Source organism: Chinchilla lanigera, unplaced genomic scaffold (genome assembly GCF_000276665.1).
Source record: "Chinchilla lanigera isolate Chin_1 unplaced genomic scaffold, ChiLan1.0 scaffold00162, whole genome shotgun sequence".
NCBI classification, from domain to species: domain Eukaryota; kingdom Metazoa; phylum Chordata; class Mammalia; order Rodentia; family Chinchillidae; genus Chinchilla; species Chinchilla lanigera.
In genome coordinates, this window is record NW_004955563.1 from 1,361,218 (window position 1) to 1,378,764 (window position 17,547).

Here is a 17,547-nt window from a genome sequence, read left to right on the forward strand (position 1 = left end):
CCCGCCCCCTCCCCCACGCCGCCGTGCTTACTGGGCCTGGGCCGCTGAGGGCTGATATCCAGGTTGAGGTCGATCCTCTGCCGGGCCTCACGGTTCTCCTGCTTCAGCTTTGCTTCCAGGCGGGACAGCTTTTGCTCCAGGGAAGACGCCGCCATCTTCCCCGCCGCCGCTGCCGCCGCGCACCGCCGGACCGCCCGTCAGTCCGGCAGACAAACACCGCACTGCGCCTGCGCTCGGATGACCCCGCCGAGCCGCCGTCTCGTCCCGCAAGGCGCATGCCCACGACGCACGCCCGCCCCGTTCGCGTGCGACTCTCCGCGCGTGCGTGCTTCATGCCAGCCCGAGGGATGACGCCACCTAGAGCTCGCGGTTGGCAACGTGCAACGCCTCCGCCCACCGCTACCCCCGTGGTGCGCATGCGTGAGTGTCCTAGCGCTCCAGAGAGGGGCGCTGCGTGGAAACGCACCGTGCCTTAGAGAGTGGCGGTGCGCAGGCGTACAGACGGAGCGACGCCGTTACGCGCGTTCCTTCTACTACGCGTGTGCATCCCCCGCGGTTTGTTGTGCCGCATGTCACCTGCAGTCCCCACCGCGGTACAACCTGTTTTCTCTCGCTCTTCCTGGATAGCTTCACCCTGGCTGCCTTCCCCTAAAGAAACTGCCTCCCATGCCTGGGACAGTGCTATATTAAAATTCCTGTTCGATTTCATTGCTGCCTGACCTCCCGCTGGCAGCGCGGTGCCGCCTTCTCACCATAATTGGGCACCCGTGGGAATCCCTTTCTGTTTCACCCAGTCCCAGCAAGCTGAGCTGGCCGAGGCGTGGCGGGAAGCAGGGCCCTGGCAATCCAGCAAGGGGACCCCTGACCTCAGTTTTAAGGCCAAGGTCAAGGTCAGCGTGCCAGCCAGACCTGGGTGGAACCGTAGGACGCGGCATCTCCATCTCTCTCACCCCCAGAATGTGAGCGCAGCTCGTGGAATGCAGATTTTTTCTTTTTTTTTTTGAGGCAGGGTCTCACTAGGGAGTTCAATAGGCATGCGCAGAAGAGATCGGATTATAATTATTATTTATTGTGCGCCCACTCTACGCTCTACGCTCCCTCACCCAGGGAACGTCCAAAAGACAACAGCTCTCCATGTCTTGGGAAAAATGTAGTCTCCAAGACACGTGTTCTTAACCTGGAGTCGGCCAACCTTAGGAAGTCCATGAATAGCCCTTGTGGACTGCCTGCAGGTTGTGCGCAGAGTTTTGCGTGTATGAACATTTCGCCGAAGGAGGAGGTGCCCAGCTTTCATCAGATTCTGAGTCTAGGCCATGAAAGGGGCTCAGAATCTAGACATTAAGGTACCCATACTCTTGAGGCTAGCCCTTTCCATCATACTGTCCTAGGACCACCTGCATTAGAATTATGGGGCATGGTTATTTACAAGCTGGTTCCTGGCCCCCACCCAAAGCTCCTGAGTCAGTCTTTTAGGGGTGGGGCCTGGGTTGTTTCATTCCGTCCTGGCTCCTCAGTGGATTTTGGTGCAGAGCCAAATCCAAGTACACGTGTCTGCAGCAAACTACTTATAAGTAAGAAAATAGCATCCAAGTGGGAATGGAGGTGTAGGAACTGGTCCTTTGTGCCTGTGTCCCCTCCTTGGGAGAGGACCACAGATGTAAGCTGCTTTGTTGGTGGGGCAGCGGGCTGGAGATCCCATTGGGATATGCTCCCGCTCCCATCCATGACACTAATGGAGCTGGAATGCCCAGAGGGAGGGCAGGCCAGCCAGCCAAAGACACAGGTGTGGTTTTGAGCTAAGGCTTCTATGACTGGTTTATATTTCCACATAGGTTCCACCGCAAATCCACAACTTCCTGTCTCTCACTCCAAAGAAACCAGTCTCAGGATCTAGTCTGGACCCCACAAAGCTGACACATTTGCCCCTCCTCTCCGGGTGGGGCCCCTTGGCAAGGCAGGGGTGGAAGCATCCGAAGTCCTTTTCTTCAACCTGCTCCCCACTGACTTCATTCCTCTTCCATCCTGTCCCGAACTTCAGGAGGCAGCCCTGCATAAAGGGTGTCCTCCACCAGCAGCCCCGCTTTCTTCAGTCCCGGGCAGTTGCCCAGTTCTTCCGGCAGCGCCTCTAACCTGTTGCCCTTGAGCTCCAGGCGGCTGAGGGCCCTGAGGGCCGCCACATGGGGTGAGAGGTGGCCGAGGTGGTTATAGCCCAGAAGCAATGTCCGAAGCTTGCAGCAGAAGAACAGCTCATCCGGCAAGGCTTCGAGGGCATTGTAGGAGAGAGCCAGATGCTGCAAGTTCTGGAGGAGGCCCACCTCGGGTGGCAGGGAATGCAGCCCATTGTGGGATACATCCAGCAGACGGAGGCTGGAGCACAGGCCGAGCTGCATGGGCAGGGTCTCAAGCTTGTTGTGGCTCAGGTAGAGCTGCTCAAGGCCCCGGAGCTTCCGCACGTGCTCTGGGACATAGGCGATCTGGTTGTGCCACAGCCTGAGCGTGACCAACTTCCGGCAGTGCTGGAAGCTGAGGATCTCCTCAATGGACCGGAGGTGGTTGTCTTTGAGGTCAAGCTCTTGCAGCGCGCCTAGACTGAAAATGGCGTGGGGGATGCGCTCCAGCCCGCAGGCCACCAGCTCCAGCTCCCGAAGGACTGCCAGCTTCTTGAGGCTGTTGAGGGCGAGCAGGCGCGCACCATCGTTGTGCAGGCTGAGCCGCTGCAGGTGCGCAGCCACGTCGGTCACGCTGGCCGGCACCTTCCCGGCGTTGCTGCGCAGGGACAGCACTTTGAGCTGCTTCAGCTCCCGGAGGCTCTCAAGGGAAGCAGCCCGAGCCAGCTCTGGAGGAAAAAGCCCCTCCAGGTGCAGCTCCTCCAAGCCACGAAGCCCAAACACCCAGAGGGGCACCTCACGGAGCTCCTCGCATTTGACCCGGATCACTTTCAGGCGGTCCCGCAGGAAGATCTGGGAAGAGAAAGGCAGCCTGGCTGGCGAATGCAGCAAGCTGAGCTCCTGCAGGTTCACAAGCTGTGACAGCCCTGGGGGGAAGGCGATATCACAGATGGCCTCTAGCCTGAGGGCCTCCACCTCGCTGAGCTCGAAGACGGTGTCAGGCAGTCCGGGGAGCATGCAGAGCGCCAGCTCCAGCCGGCCCCGAGAGTTGCGCTGCAGCTTCTGCCTCAGCTTCTCTGGTGTCCACTCGTGGTTGAGGTTGAGCTGCTTCAGGCGGCTTTCACTGACCTCAGAGAGGAAGACAGCGAAGCGCTTGGAGTACAGCGAGTCGTACTCATCGATGAGGTGCAGCATGAAGGCGAAGTCATTCCTGACGTCGGGGATGTCGTTCATGCCTGTCTCCTCGCGCACGGATCGGAAGGAGTACTCCTTGAGGGGCCGGTGGAACAGCCAGTAGAGCGTGTACAGGCAGGTGATCCCGTAGACACACACGAAGGAGATGTAGCAGAAGGCCAGCTTGGAGAAGAGATGGGCCTTGGTGTGGTTACAGCAGAAACTGGCATATCCGGTGACCTCAGAGGTCTCCACCTTGCAAGCCACCAGGAAGCTGATCTTCTCCACGTAGACCAGGTTGTAGACCAGGATGGCCAAGAACTTGCATACTTTGAGCACCGTCTGCCGGATGTACATAGTGTAGAGGATGTCCCCCTCTTCCACATGCACTCGGAACTTCTTGACCTTCTCAAACAGGGCTTTGGCCTGTTCGCCCTCCTTCTTGTCCAGCAGGGTGACCGCTGGAGGCTCAGTCACCACCTTCTCAGGTTCTGCGAGCACTTTCTCCTTCTCACCCTCACTTACTTTGCCAGACCCGGTCCCTGCTGAAGCCACTGCGATCACCGTGGCCCGCCCGGCGGCTGGGCCTTTGTGGTTCTCTCTAGAGACCTCGGACAAGGCCCGAGTGGTCCATGGTGAGTCGAAACACTTGCCCAGGATGGAGATGAAGTGTTCAATCTTGGAGCTGGTGCCGGGGAACTTGAACCAGAAGCTGGTGCAGACCATGAAGATGAGTGTGTGGATGACAACCAGGTAGGGGAAGTATTTGGCGTACCAGTGCAGGGCCGTCTCGTAGCAGAGCTGGTTAATAAAGCTGTACTGCTGTAGGTCCAAGTTGTTCTTGAGGCCGCTCAGCTCCCGGAGGCCTGCCATGCGCTCAGTGACCCCCCGAGGCAATAGCTGCTGGCACGGGGCCTCTGAAAAGTTCTCCCGGGGTTCGTGACTGGGCAGACAGATGATCTTGTCCTGCGTCACCTGGTGATGGTGAAATGGCAGTAAACAGGGAGGGCTGGGGAGCTGGGAGACCCTGAGCCTGAGAGTTGCCAGCTGGCTGACTTTGGAAGATTTGTAGCATCAGTCTTTGTCTGAAAAAAGGAGTTGGGTGGAGTTTTGCCCCCTCAAAAGACGTTGAAGTCTCAACCTCCAATCTTGGTGAGTACGGCCTTATTTGAAAATAGGGTCTTTATGGAAGTAATCAGGTCAAGGTGAGGCCATTAGGGTGGACTCTAACCCTCTAGAAGGGTGTCTTTATAGAAAGTGGACATTTAAACCGGGAATGGTGGTGCACACCTGTAGTCCCAGCTATTGAGGAGGCTGAGGCAGGAGGATCACAAGTTCAAGGCTAGCCTGGGCAATTTAGTGAGATCCTGTTTCAACGTAAAAAATGAAAAAAAAAAAAAAAAAAAAAAAAAAAAAGGATGTAGCTTGGTGGTAGAGCACCCTTGGTTTCAATCCAGGAGGATGATTTGAAGATAAAGAGGATGCTCTCTGCAAGCCGCAGAACACCTGGAGCTGTCCGAGTGTAGGAGAATGGTTGGGACGACTCTTCCCAACAGGTCTCAGATGCATCCCACCCTGTCCGGGACACTGCAATCATTTCTGGTGTTTAAGCCACTCACCCTGGACCACCTCAGTAACTGAGGTCTTTTCTAGATTCCAGGGATAAGATGGAGTATTATAAAAAGCCTAGCAAATACCAGAGCCTGGGTTCCATCCCCAGCACCACCAAGAAGGCACAAAAAAAAAAGAAAGAAAGAAAAAGGAAAAAAAATCAGGCCAGTTGTGGTGGTGCATGCCTGTAATCCCAGCATGCGGGAGGCTGAGGCAAGAGGATTCTTGTGAGTTTGAGACCAGCCAGAGCTACAAAGTGAGCTCAAGGCCAGCCTGAACTGCATAGTGAGACCCTGTCTCAAAAAGCCAAAAAAAAAAAAAAGCAAAGAAGTATGAAATACCATAGCGTTGTGGAGGAAGGACTCTGATGCTGCTGCCGGTGGTGGGGGAGGTGAGGGGCCCGAAGTGGGCTGGGAGTGGCCTGGGGTCTTTGCCTGGCGGCTTCCTTCCCGGCTTCCCCCAGGTGGGCCCCGCCCCCACAGCCCCGCCTCTCACCTGCAGCGTACAGCCGAAGACCCCGATCATGAGCATAGCCACTGTGAGGTACTCAGCCAGCACGTCCCACCAGGGTTTGAGCACCTTGAACGCAGGCTGCTGTTCCGTGAATTGCTTGAACTCGGCCACGGGGATCATCGTGCCTGTGGGAAGCAGAGAGACGGGGATGTAGAGAGATCAAGAGGAATCTCTGCCAGTTTCTCCCCCGGGAATCCCAATCCACTCTTGGCCCTGCCACAACCTGGCAGAACCTACGGTTTGTCCCCCTTCCCTCCCTAGCTTGGGCTTTGTCTGCCCGGCCCATTCCGGACCTCACCTCTCCAGACCTCGCTGCCTCTCCTGCGCGTCAAACCCCTGCCCCAACCTGCCTGCCCACCTGCTTGGAGCTCACGAGAGGCATCACAGCCCTCCGTCCCCAGCTTCCCGTGTGGCCTTCTTCCAAAATCCAGGCATCTCCCCTCCCCCGCATCACCAGGAGCCCCCAAACACCTACTCCAAGGTATCCCGAACCTGTCCCAGCTCTCACACCACGGGACCAGAGCGTGTCCCAGGGCTCGGGACTTCCGGGGCGTGGGCCTCCCACCCCCTCCAGGGCGCTCTGGGCACCACCTCCAACCTCCAACCGGAAAAGCCGGCTGGAGCCTGGCTATGCTTTGGTTCCCCGGGCCCCAGGGCTTAGGGAGTGGCCATGCCGAGGGCTAGCAGCTCTGGGGGGTGTGACCAGGACGCCTGAGTTTCCAAAGGAGGGTTCTGCAGGCCAGAATCTGAGGTCCACAGAGACCTGGGCTCTGAGAGGCAGAGGAGTGTCGGAATGTGAAGGGCGGAGGATCTGCAAAAGGAAACCTCTCTGAGTGACACCTACAGCCGGCTGACACCTGCTGGGCTGCCAGACTCCTGGGCTGCGGCCCACTGTCTGTCCCTGGTTTCCTTTTTGACCAAGGTATCATTATTGCAGATACAGACTGGCCAGGCCCAAGTCACACCGGGAAAGGACGTCAGCTTCTGAGGCAGCAGCCACTTGTTCAGGCTGGAGGAAAGAGTGGGGGGTCCCTAGGCAGCCCACCCCTGCTGGCACGCAGGCTCTCCCACCCACAGCCCTTGTCTCTTAAGCAGATTTCTCGGAGCCTCCTGGCTGCACCGTGGTCACCGGGCACAGGCTGGGACCCTGTGGCCGCCTGTGCATCTCCCAGAGAAGAGCAGGGACGCCCCAGCCTTCTGTCCCACACCTCAGCCAACTGCACCGACACTTGTGTCTCTGAATCTGTCCCCAGAGATGTGTGGGGGACTCCTGAGTGCAGACCAGGTAGGCGTGGAGGCCGTCCCGCAGGCACAGGGCTTGCCCAGCAGGCTGAGCCTGGCAGCCCACATAACCGTGCCCCTCAAGGTGTGATCTCAATATGGGGGGTCTGCAGGCAAGGGGGCACCCAGAATCCAGCATCCCTTCGTGATCCCCACCGCCCCCTGCTCACTGATACTCCCCGCGCTACTCAAAAAGCCGAGTAAGGATGAGCTGGGCCTCCTGGTCAGTGTCTAATCTGGTGGGAAAAGCCTGGGGCTGCTCAGGGAATGGACCCACCTGACAACCACCAAAACGGATCCGGGGGCGGGGCACTTGGGAGCACGCACGAGGGTGCAAAGCACAAACGCATGGGGCCAAGGGAAGGCCCAGAGCCCGAGAGCGGTAACAACTGCTTTGAGTCCCAGCCCCCCAGGGCGGCCTTGAGGAATCCTTTCGGGCCCACTGAACATTCCTGTAACTTTCAAGGGACGCTGCTTAGTTGTTTTAACCTCAGAACAATAAGCTGGTGTGCGTGCAGTGGTGCACCCCTGTGAGCTCAGCTATTCAGGAGGCTGAGGCAGGAGGATCCCAAGTCTAAGGCAGTTTGAGACACTGTCTTTAAAAGGGCTGGGGATGTGGCTCCGTAGTACAGTGCTCGCCCAGCATGCAGGAGGCTCTGGGTTGAAGCCCCAGCATCCTCCTCCCAAAAGAAAAAAGAAAAAAGAGCAGTGTCAGGGGCAGCAAAAACATCACACAGACAGGCAGGGAGCAACTTCTTCAGACCCGTCTCATGATGGTGTAACCTCACCGCGCCCCTGCACTGTCCCAGGGATGCAGTCACAGGCAAGAGGACAGAGACCCTTAGAGTCCCACGCAGACAGCCCTGAGGCTTCCAGGGGACAAGGTGTACGCGCGCGCCCACACACACACACGGAAGTGGAGGGGGAGGAGGGGGCCTGTCATTACTGTCCCCATGACTCAGACGTGATATTCCAAACCTGCCATTAGACTTCCCCCGACGCGATGCCGCCCCCTACCCCGCGTCTGAGCAGAGCTGGTGGCAGGGCTCTGAGAAAGGGGCTTGCAAAATTGGGCGGCGCCTGGCGTTCTCCCTGCGACGTTTTGCCCTAACTTTGGGAGCTTGGGCATTGGGACGCTTGTTTTCCAGACTTGGGGGGACAAGCATCACTTATGCAAGGTTGTGCAGTTACAAGGTTGTGCGCCTGGACTGTCTAACCTTCACTTCCGCTCTGTCTGATGCCGTCCACTCTGGTCTGGGCTGGAAAAGCTCCCCTCACCTCTACGGCATCTTTTCTTTTATTCGTTTTTTGTCTTTTTGAGACAGGATTTCACTACATAGTTTGGCCTGACCTTGAGCTCACTCTGTAGCCCAGACTGGCCTTGAACGCATGCTGATCCTCCTGCCTCAGTCTCCTCCTGAGGGCTAGGTTTGAGGTGTGCTTGAAGTGTGCTGTCTTTGCAGAAAGAACTTGGGAGGGGTGCTCCAGAAGGCCCTGCTCGGGGTCCTGTTAACCTAGTACCCCGTGCCCACCCATCCGCGCTTCCCCCCCACTTTTCTCTCAGCCTGGTCTCAAGCTGTTTGCCTCCCAAAACATGGTGGACCAGTTTCTGCTCAGGTGGAGGCGCCGGGTGCTGCTCACCCAGTCCTGTCCTCACGCACAGCCCCTCACCCACCCACAGCCTGCGTGCTAAAAGTGCAGCAAGAAATGGCCAAGTTTTTCAGCCTCAAAGAACCCAAAGTCCAAGCCCTGCTTTTTCCACAACTGGGAAACTGATGCCTGGGGCAGGGGAGGATGACCCCTGAGTCACAGATCTGAGTCAGGCTGGCACTTTTCCAAGCTGCCCCCGCCTGAACTTGGGAGTCTAGAAGTTCGCAAACCTCAGCGGGCAGGTGGAAAGGATTCCAAGTGGTGGGGCTCTGGGGTTTGAGGTGCTCACCGCCAGGAGCTGGTGCTGTTTTCCCAGCCCAGGACGGGGCAGTGAGGTCAGGATGCCCCGCATTGACCTCTGCCTGTTGCCTGTCCTCTCTCCCCCAGCACAGGTGCCCCTTGGGCTGGGCCTGTTTGCGCACCCGTCCCCACCCCCAGCTCCTGCGTGTCTGGGACAGCCGCCCAGGGCACGTGCCGGCCGCACCTGAGCCATCCTCACCTGGGCCATATCTGGCTCCAGCCAGACCTCCCACCTGGCCATCCCGTCCCCGAGAGTGAGGAGCCCCTACTCACCGCTGTGGGGAGGACCTTGGGCCAACCTCCTGTGTCCCTGGGTATGGAGTGGCCAGGACTCCTGAAGAGCTCCAGGGCGGGTGGCGGACAGAGAGGGTGACTCAGGATGGGTGGAGCGGGATCCCAGAGCCGCTCCGCCCCTACTGCTGGGACACCCAGCCCCGCCCCACTGCCGAGCTCCCAGGTGGAAACACCCCCTCCTCCTGGAGCGCAGGCAGGGGCCTTAGACAGTCTGCAGTGCCGTGAGCCTGAGGGGGGGGGACATGGACGAGCTGGAGGTGTGGGGCTCCCAAAGCCTCAGGGCAGGCTTTGAGCAGCGTCAGGAACGGGTGGAAGGGCTCCTTCTACTCCCTAAGGCACCGCCACGTGGTCTCCAAGCCCAGTCAAGAAACAGGTGACCAGGATCTCAAGCAGGGAGCGGCAAGGGCTTCCCCTTTCCTGTGCCGGCCTTTCGGGCCCAGTGGAGTGCTGGCCTGAGTGTCCCCACCGGCCTGCCCCGGGGCAAGCTGCTTTCAGATCTGGGTGGCCCTCACCTAGGGAGGCCTGAGTGGATCACAGAGCTGCAAAGCGTTCACTCACACCTGTAGGCAATTTGGTTTGAACTGTTTAAAAAGTTTTTATGGTACTGAGGATTGAACCCAGGGCCTTCCCCATGAGCTATATCCCCAGTCCTTTTTCTTTTTTATTTAGAGATAAAGTCTTGATAAATTGCACAGGCAGGACTCTAACTGCCGATCCTCCTGCCTTAGCCTCCCAAAGGGTTGGGATTACAGGTGTGTGCCACTACCCCTCTGCTTAGGTTTGAACTCTCCTCTACTCTGAAAATCCCTCTCTAATGGAAGGAGTAGACAGGAGAATGCTAACCCGCCCCATCCTGGGAAAAAGAATCTGTCCCCAGCTGTAAGACTAGACACAGGATTCCTCCTGTAGGCAATCCAAAGACAAACTTTCCAATTGTTGATCTTTTTTTTTTTTCTGAGACAGTGTCTCACTATGTAGTTCAGGCTGGCTTTGAACTCACTGTGTAGCCCAGGCTGGCCTCAAACTGGAGGTGATGGGGGCTGGGGATTTAGCTCAGCGGCAAAGCCCCTGCCTGGCAAGCGCAAGGTCGTGAGTTCGGTTCCCGGTACCGGAGAAAAACCAAAAAAAAAAAAAAAAAACAAACTGGAGGTGATCCTCCTGCCTCAGCCTCTCCAGAGTGCTAAGCATTCCAGAATTTTCCTTGAGTGTATATAATACTTTGTGTATGTGTAGTTTTGTTTCCTTTTAGTGCTGGGAATCCAACACGCTAGGCAAGTGCTGTGCCCTCGAGCCACTCCCTCAGCCTTAGAGTTTCTGTTTTACACAGACATCAGTCCCACAGACAAAAGAAGGACCAGAATGGTGTCAATTTGGGACAAGTGCTGTGCATACAACAAATCTGGGCGGTAGCCAGCAAACAGGGCTTCTGGGGGACCCCTTTTAGGAGGAGGCATTTCTTTTTTCTTTTCTCTTCCCAGTGGGTCCCAGGGATCCATGCGTGCCCTGGCGGTTTATTTGCAATCATATCCTGAATGGAGCATGCTGATACCCGTCCCTGCTACTAGTGCAGGAATCGGAGTCAGGAGGCTATCAGAGCCCCTGTCACCTGCCTTTTTTGGTATCTGGGATTGCGAGCCCTTGGAAGGAGTGCTTGGCACACAGCAGACGGTCAGTGAAGCGTGGATGGGTGGTCCGTGGGTGCCATCTGGGCTTGGGCTTCTCAGAAGTCAGGCCCAAGAGGAGAAATTGGGTGCAGGTGAACCTGGGAGGCACCAGGGAGGGAAGGAGGAAGCGATACTGGGAGGAGGAGAAAGAAGGCAGTTTATTGTTAATGAAAGTGAAGGAACAGGTTAGTGCTGTGGGCGGTCTGGGCTGCATTCTACTGGGGATCTCTGGGAGCTGATGAAAGGGATACCTTCCAACTGTCCCACCCGAGGGGTGTGGAGGAACTGTTATCTACTAGCCTGGCTGTCACTGTCAGAGCCTGTTCTGGAGAAGGGGTGCTATGCCGTGCATGTGGGTGCTTCTAGTATGGGGATAGGAGGAGTGTCTTGCGGGGGTGTTTTAGTTGCTTTTCTTGTTGCTGGGACTAAGTACCCAACACCCAAGGTTGGGAGGAGGTTTATTTAGCTCACAGTTTGTGGAGGTTTCAGTCCATAATCAGCTGCCTCCAAGGCAGAGTGGCACATGACAGAGAACAGTTCATGGCATGGCAGACAGCAAAAGCAAGGAAGTGAGAGGCAAGCCTCTTTCTACCCCTTATATTGTATCCAGGCTACCCACCCTAGGGCAGGTGTAATACTCACACTCTTAATCCCAGCAGTGGACCATGAAACAATCACAAACTCTAGATGCAGCCACCTCTGAAAAGCCAGCCCCCCATGACTGCATGAGGCTTTGTAGGGGGACATCTAGACACAAACCATAATATTCTGCCCCTGGCCCCCGCAAGACTCAAGTGCATTCTTTTATGCAAAAGACATTTAGTCCATCTCTAAGAGTTGCCAAAGTCCTAACAGTTTCAGTATTGTTGAAATGTCCATGTCCCAAATCTCCTCTGAGATGTAAGGCAAACTCTTAGCCGTGAGCTCCTGTACAAATGAAAAGAAAATTAAACACTTCCAACATTCAGTGGCACAAGATAGACATTTCCATTCCAAAAGTTACACATGGGGATGCAAAGGATTGGGACCGAAGCAAATCCAAAATCCAGCAGGGCAAACATTAAACCCTGTAGTTCCATGTGTAGCCTCTGAGGCAATCTGTAGCAAGATGTGAACTCCCAAGGGCTTGGGTGGCACCACCCCTGCAGCACTGCTGGCGGTTGTAACTCCCATGGCTTCCCTCTTGGGACCACGCTGCTCGCTCCCTCCTTGTAGTTTTCCTCAGATGATCCATGTTCTTGGCTTCTCCAAACTTCTGGAGTCTCCACTGCACCTTTGGCTTCACATTCACAGATTCACACACTGCCCTGCCTTCCAGGCCTTCCTCTGAAATCTGGGTAGAAGTTTTTCTGAACCTGAAATTCTTCCATTCTCCATGCACCTAAAACTAGTGGCACATAGATGATGCCAAGACTGCTGCTGGCTGGAGAAGTAGCCAGGCTTCTTGTTCGGCTGTAGGGGCTGAGGCTGCAGAGGGTGGAATCCTGCTGCTTCTTGTGATACCCACAGGCCATCTTTTCTATTGTCCTATTCTTCCTCAGCAAACTCTCATCTGCTCTATCTTTGAAGTCCACAGCTTTACTGAAGCTTCCTTTCTGGCAAACTCAAAACATTTTAAATCATTCTGCTGGACTCTGCTCTTGATTCTCAACATAAATCTGGCTAAAAGTCCCCAATAGCAGCCATGCCACAGCTTCAACAGTAGATTGCCTTTAAATTTCTTCTGCCAGATCAATTAGTCTGCCATCCTTAATCTCAGTCTCAGGCAAAGTCTTTGGACATGAACAAAATGCAGATAAACTTTTTGCCAAGATATAACACACATTGTCTGGAATCCAACAGCCAATGCAGTCCTTCTTCCCAGCAGAAACCTTCCATGCCTGATCTTTACAAGCAGGATTTCTATCAGCCTTCTGGTAGAAGCTCTGACCAGAATCTCCCATACAATACAGCCTAAAACATTCTAGCTCTGTTTTTTTTTTTGTTTTTTTTTTTCAGCAAAAATCTCCAAACCTTTCCAAACTCTACCCACAAGCCATTTCCAAAGGTGCTTGAACCACATAGTTAGGTATAGTCACAACAGTGACCCCACTCCTGGTACCCAATTCTATCTTAGTTATAAATCAAAATCCTATGGTAATTCTGTTTAATTTTCTTGAGGAACTGCTGCAGTGTCTTCCAAAATGGCCATACCATTTTGCATTCCCATCAACACTCCACAAAAGTTCTAATTTTCCACATTATCACTAACACTTTTTGTGTGTGTGTCTTTTTGAGACAGGATCTCCCTATACAGTTTAGGCTGGTCTTGAGCTCACTTTATAGCTCAGGCTGGTCTCACACTTGCAAACATCCTCCTGCCTCAGCCTCCTGAGTGCTAGGATTACATTTGTGTGCCACCAGACCCACCACTAATACTTATTAATACCCTGCTTCTAAGATTTTGTGTCTGTGAGGTTCAGAAACTTATTGCTGAGTAACAAATTGTCCTGAAACTTAGCAGCTTAGAACAGCAAGCATTTATTATCTCATAGTTTCTGATATTCAGGAACCTGAGTGGTTATACTGGGTGGTTCATTCACTCTCCTTTCCCCACCAGCCCCAAGCAAGTACTCATTTGCTTTCTGCCACTGTAGGTCAGCTTCTGTTTCCTATAATTTTGTATTAGTGGAACTATATAGTGCATATTTTATGTGTACTTTCTTGTGTTTAGCATTTTTTTGGTCTTTTTTTTTTAAGGCAGGATTTTGTTATGCAGTTGAGGCTGGCCTTGAACTCACTTTGTAGCCCAGGCTGGCCTCGAACTTGTTATATAGCCCAAGCTGTTCTTAAACTTACAATCCTCCTGCATCACCCTCCCAAGTGCTTGGATTATAGGTGTGCCACCATTCCTGGGCAAAATTTTATATTTAATATTATTATAGTTTGTGTCTGGATGTCCCCCTAAAGCCTCATGCAGTCATGGGGATGGACTTTTCAGAGGTGACTGAATCTAGAATCTGTGACTGATTCATGGTCCAAAGCTGGGATTATGGGTGTGAGTGTTACATCCGCCCTAGGCGGTACATGTAATGTACATGTAAAATGTACGTCCTCATACAATGTAAAGGACAGAAAGAGGTTTGTACCCTTCCTCTCTCTCATGTTGCTTTTGCTATGTTCTGCTGCATGAACAGTTGCCCCTTTGTCATGAGCCAACCTTAATGCCAGTGGATTATGGACTGAAACCTCTATAAACTGTGAGCTAAATAAACCTTTCCCCCTTTAACATTGGGTATTGAATATTTTGTCACAGAGACGAGAAAGAAAATACATACATGGCAGTATTTGGGATAAAACTGAAGGCCTTGAGCATGCTACACAAGTATTGTACTATTATAGACAACTAAATTGGGTAGAAAGATTGCAGCCAGACAGGGCTGGGCCTTCAAGGGAGTCAAGACAAAAGGTGAAAACCCACTACAGCTGTGGCCAGAGACACATCAGATGGATCTCAGGCCTCGAGATAACAACGAAAGAACCAGACCTACATACACTGTGGGGGTGAGCTAAGTGATAACACCTGGTCTGGATAGGCATCTGTCACCTCAGTGGGCAACCAAGACCCCAGATCCCTCACCTACCTGAGAATTTCTTTGATTTTTCCATGCCTGCTGGCTGTGTGGCTTACTTCTCTACTGAATCAATATTACTTAAGAAGCTATACTTACAATGTTATTGGTTGATCGTAGTTGTAACTCACATTGTACCCGGGTAGGTATTGCTCTATAAAATTTCCCTATAGAGTGGGATCCCTGCCTACCCATTCCGGACCCTTCCTGTTCCTCTGACAGGAGATTTCTTTCTATCTTTCAGTAAGTATTTCCTACTCTTAACCTTCAGTTTTTAGAGAACACAAACTGGGTATATCAGACATCTAACAGGTTGGGAAATGTAATATCTCTATATCATATTTGGAGGTTCTGATGCCATCCCTGTAATGCTGAGCCTAGGAGGGCTAGCGTTATTTTGAGTGTGTGAGTATTCTGTTTCTTTTTATTGCTGAGTTTTGTTCCGCTGAAAAATATCGTTCATTTGTGTTGTCTAGCCCTATTTTGTTTGAGATGCGGTCTTTGTATTGCCCGGGGTGGCCTGCAACCTTTAGGCTCAAGTCAGCTTGCTGTATCAGCAAGATACCACAAGGAGCTTCTGAGTAGCTGGGACTACAGGCATATGCCACCTCACCTGGCTTTGCACCCCTGTTGGTGGACATTTGGAGAGTGATCTTAGAAGCAGGCAGGGGCCAGGTCCTAGTTAAATACAGGGTGGGTTCAGTACAGCCTTGGAGAACCCCTTCCACCATAATCAGAAGGCAAGAGGTCAGCCCTCCCCACAACCCCCCCGCCATCCAGTGGATAGGACAGGAAGAGGTGGGAGGGTGGATGAACAGGCAGGCAGGGAGGCCACGAAGCTGTCAGACTCTCAGCAGACCTGAGTTCCTGGGTCTACCCAGGGGAAACATAGGCACAGAAAAGGCTTTAATGGGACTCTTGCTCCAGCCAGAGGGAGTCCTAGCACTGACAAAGGGCAGCTCAGGCCAGCATTTTTCAAACAAAAGGCAAGAGATAGCTAAATAGAAAATGCTCCTGCCAAAAGTTCCCACCCGGGTCCTCCATGTAAATAAAGGATTCAGACTCGGAGAGGGCGTCTGGTCAGTGTCGGCTCTGCTGCAGGCAGCTCACCCCTCAGCGTGGACTCCTAGGCAGAGGCACGCTTTTAGGAGGCTGATCCTGGCTTGGCTCCTAGGCAGTGTAGGATGAAAGTGGGATGTGTTTGTAGCGACTGTATTTTTAACTCTGGGTTGTGTGTCAGCCCTGGGTCCCCATTTGTGTTCTCGTTTGGTTTGGCTCTGAAAGCAGGGGAAAAAGAATGGTTCCTGCCGGGCCCCGTTCCCAATGTCGGACAGTTTTATTCCATTTTGAGTGGCCCCTGACTGCTTCAGTACCACAAGGGGCGTGAACAGGTGACAGCCAGTGGGTCTGTGTGGGAGGCCAGGCCTAGAGTGATCCAGTCGGAAGGCCAGAGCAGGGCATTCAGTTCTGAGGCTGCCATGGTCCTCCTTCTTCCATTTCTGGAAGCGTAAGCGGGCACACGTCTTGAGTGGAGAAAGCTCAGTCTCCTGCTCCGAGTCACACTCCAGTGAGGAAGCCCTTGGAGTTCCAGGAGGAAACGAATTGCTCTGTGTGTGCCGTGTCTGGGAAGGGTGGAGAGTGGCTTTGCGTCCGGAGCAAGGAGGCCTCGTGGCAGGCAGCACAGTATATGGAGGGGACTATGTCGACAGAGGCCACAGGTCCAGACCTTCAGGTATAAGGGGGTCAGCTCCTGCTTTTGACCCTGCAGCCCTGATAAGAGAAAAATTCAGAGACGTCCTTCATTTAATTACAGTGACTCAACGATGGAGGAGAGGAGAGATACAGGAGTTACTTAGTTAACTGCTAAATCCAGAACAACAAAAACCATATTCCAAAATGTATGTTGAAACCTTAAACCCAGTGTGGTGTCACAGATCTGTAACCCAGCACTGAGGAGGCTGAGGCAGGGGGATCGCCTTAAAACTCAAGCCAGGTACATAGTGAGTTCAAAGCCAGCCTGAACCACATAATGCTACCCTATCACCACCACCACCATCACGACAGCAACAACAACAGCAGCTTAAAATCTTCAGTCAGGTCCTGTAGCCACCGCTTAGATGCCACTGTATGCTGCTCACCATCCAAATGATCCTCAAGCAACCACTACTGCTCCTTGTCAGCTGCCCTCTACCTCTACTCCCAAGCACTCCTGGCTTCCATTACCTCCTCTCCTTACCTGTAGGCATGTGAGTTCAATTCAGAACATCCATGCCTGCCTTCCCCAAGTTTTTAAATAAAACTATTCTTAGCTCTAGGTCCAGGGGACATATTTCCAGTGCTCTCTATCCTTGCTTCCGGCAGTTGCTGGAATGTGTCCCAGGACCTGGTCCTTTTTCTGGCTAACACCTGTAAAGGCACAATAAACCCCTTTACTTCAGAGAGCTCTTGGTCTCGAGCTTTGGGTTGACTCATCCCGTGCCGCAATCCTCTGTAAGATCCTGGGCCGGGTTCCCCACAGATGAATGATGCTCCACACTTGCTCAGGGTGGGCTGCGGGTCTCAGACAGGACCATCCCCGTTCCTTCACGTCCTCGTTTTGCTGCCTTTCCCCACCCCACAGTCGCTTCTCCACAGATCCCGGCTCTCCGGGATGCCTGCGCAGACCAGACCTCCAGACAGCTGGGAGCATGTGGGAGATGGAGACGCTGCTCCGCGAAGCCTGAGTCAACTCTCACTGTAGTGCTTTTTCTTCTTTCTTCCTCCTTCTCCTCCCTCCCTTCTTTCTGTCTTCTCAAAACTCTGGGGTCTGCCTCCCATCCCGCAAATCCCCAGGGCTGCATACTTCCGGCAGCCCAACTGCCCCCCATCCCCTGCCCCAGAAACAGGGGTTCCCTAGAGCCCTAGAAGAGCTTTGGGGTCTGAGAAAGATACAGTCCCCCGGACATCCTTGGGAGGCCTGGCTTCCACAATCGCTAGGGCCGGGACAAGGACCCCGGGCCCAGAGGGGCTGGATTGGTCGGTGAGCCCGAGGCGAAGAGGCCCCGCCCTCTGGTTGCCAGGGCTCAGCCAATCCGCGTCCAGGCTGGTCTTGGTTTCCAGGTGGCTGCGGGGGCAGGGTGTCGGAGCAGGTGCACGAGAATATGTAGAGGGAGGTGGGGGTCTCTAAGGAATCGCCCCTCCAAGCCCCTCTGCTTGGGTCTCTGTGCTCGTCAGGAGCAGCCTCGGAAACCGGCCTCTCCCCTACTCTACCCCCAACCGCGGCAAGGCCGCCCCTCCCTCCGGCGCGCCTCTCCCCGGCCCCTCCGCGCGCTCCCGCGTCTGGCTCGAGCGCGCGCCCTGGGC

At 54.1% G+C, this 17,547-nt stretch overlaps 3 protein-coding genes across 6 annotated transcripts in view; 1 reads left to right on the forward strand and 2 right to left on the reverse strand.

The window, feature by feature from the left end:
- Map2k7 (mitogen-activated protein kinase kinase 7) overlaps positions 1 to 381 on the reverse strand; it is an 8,961-nt gene extending 8,580 nt beyond the window's left edge. Inside the window, exon 1 of one of the 2 annotated variants that reach the window (XM_005413144.2) lies at positions 32 to 381. In XM_005413144.2, the coding sequence (XP_005413201.1) occupies positions 32 to 155 (124 nt within the window). In that variant the 5' untranslated portion in view covers positions 156 to 381. The remainder of the gene's footprint in view (positions 1 to 31) is intronic. The other variant, XM_005413145.2, reaches the window with a different exon arrangement.
- Positions 382 to 1,048: 667 nt separating this feature from the next.
- Lrrc8e (leucine rich repeat containing 8 family, member E) lies at positions 1,049 to 9,004 on the reverse strand. Of its 3 annotated transcripts, none has more exons than XM_005413147.2 (3): positions 8,910 to 9,004; positions 5,388 to 5,530; positions 1,049 to 4,256 (listed from the first exon to the last, which is right to left on the reverse strand). In XM_005413147.2, exons 2-3 carry the CDS (start codon positions 5,523 to 5,525, stop codon positions 2,007 to 2,009), a joined length of 2,388 nt encoding a protein of 795 aa, XP_005413204.1. In that variant the 5' UTR covers positions 5,526 to 5,530; positions 8,910 to 9,004; the 3' UTR covers positions 1,049 to 2,006. The 3 variants fall into 3 exon arrangements, with proteins under 3 accessions (XP_005413204.1, XP_005413203.1, XP_013364628.1); XM_005413146.2 differs by lacking the exon at positions 8,910 to 9,004 and adding an exon at positions 5,881 to 6,162; XM_013509174.1 differs by lacking the exon at positions 8,910 to 9,004 and adding an exon at positions 5,764 to 5,864.
- A 7,665-nt stretch (positions 9,005 to 16,669) lies between these two features.
- The window catches only part of Prr36 (proline rich 36), a gene marked incomplete in the record, with an annotated part of 5,711 nt that continues 4,833 nt past the window's right edge, over positions 16,670 to 17,547 (forward strand). The window contains 1 exon segment of the mRNA XM_005413148.2: positions 16,670 to 17,547.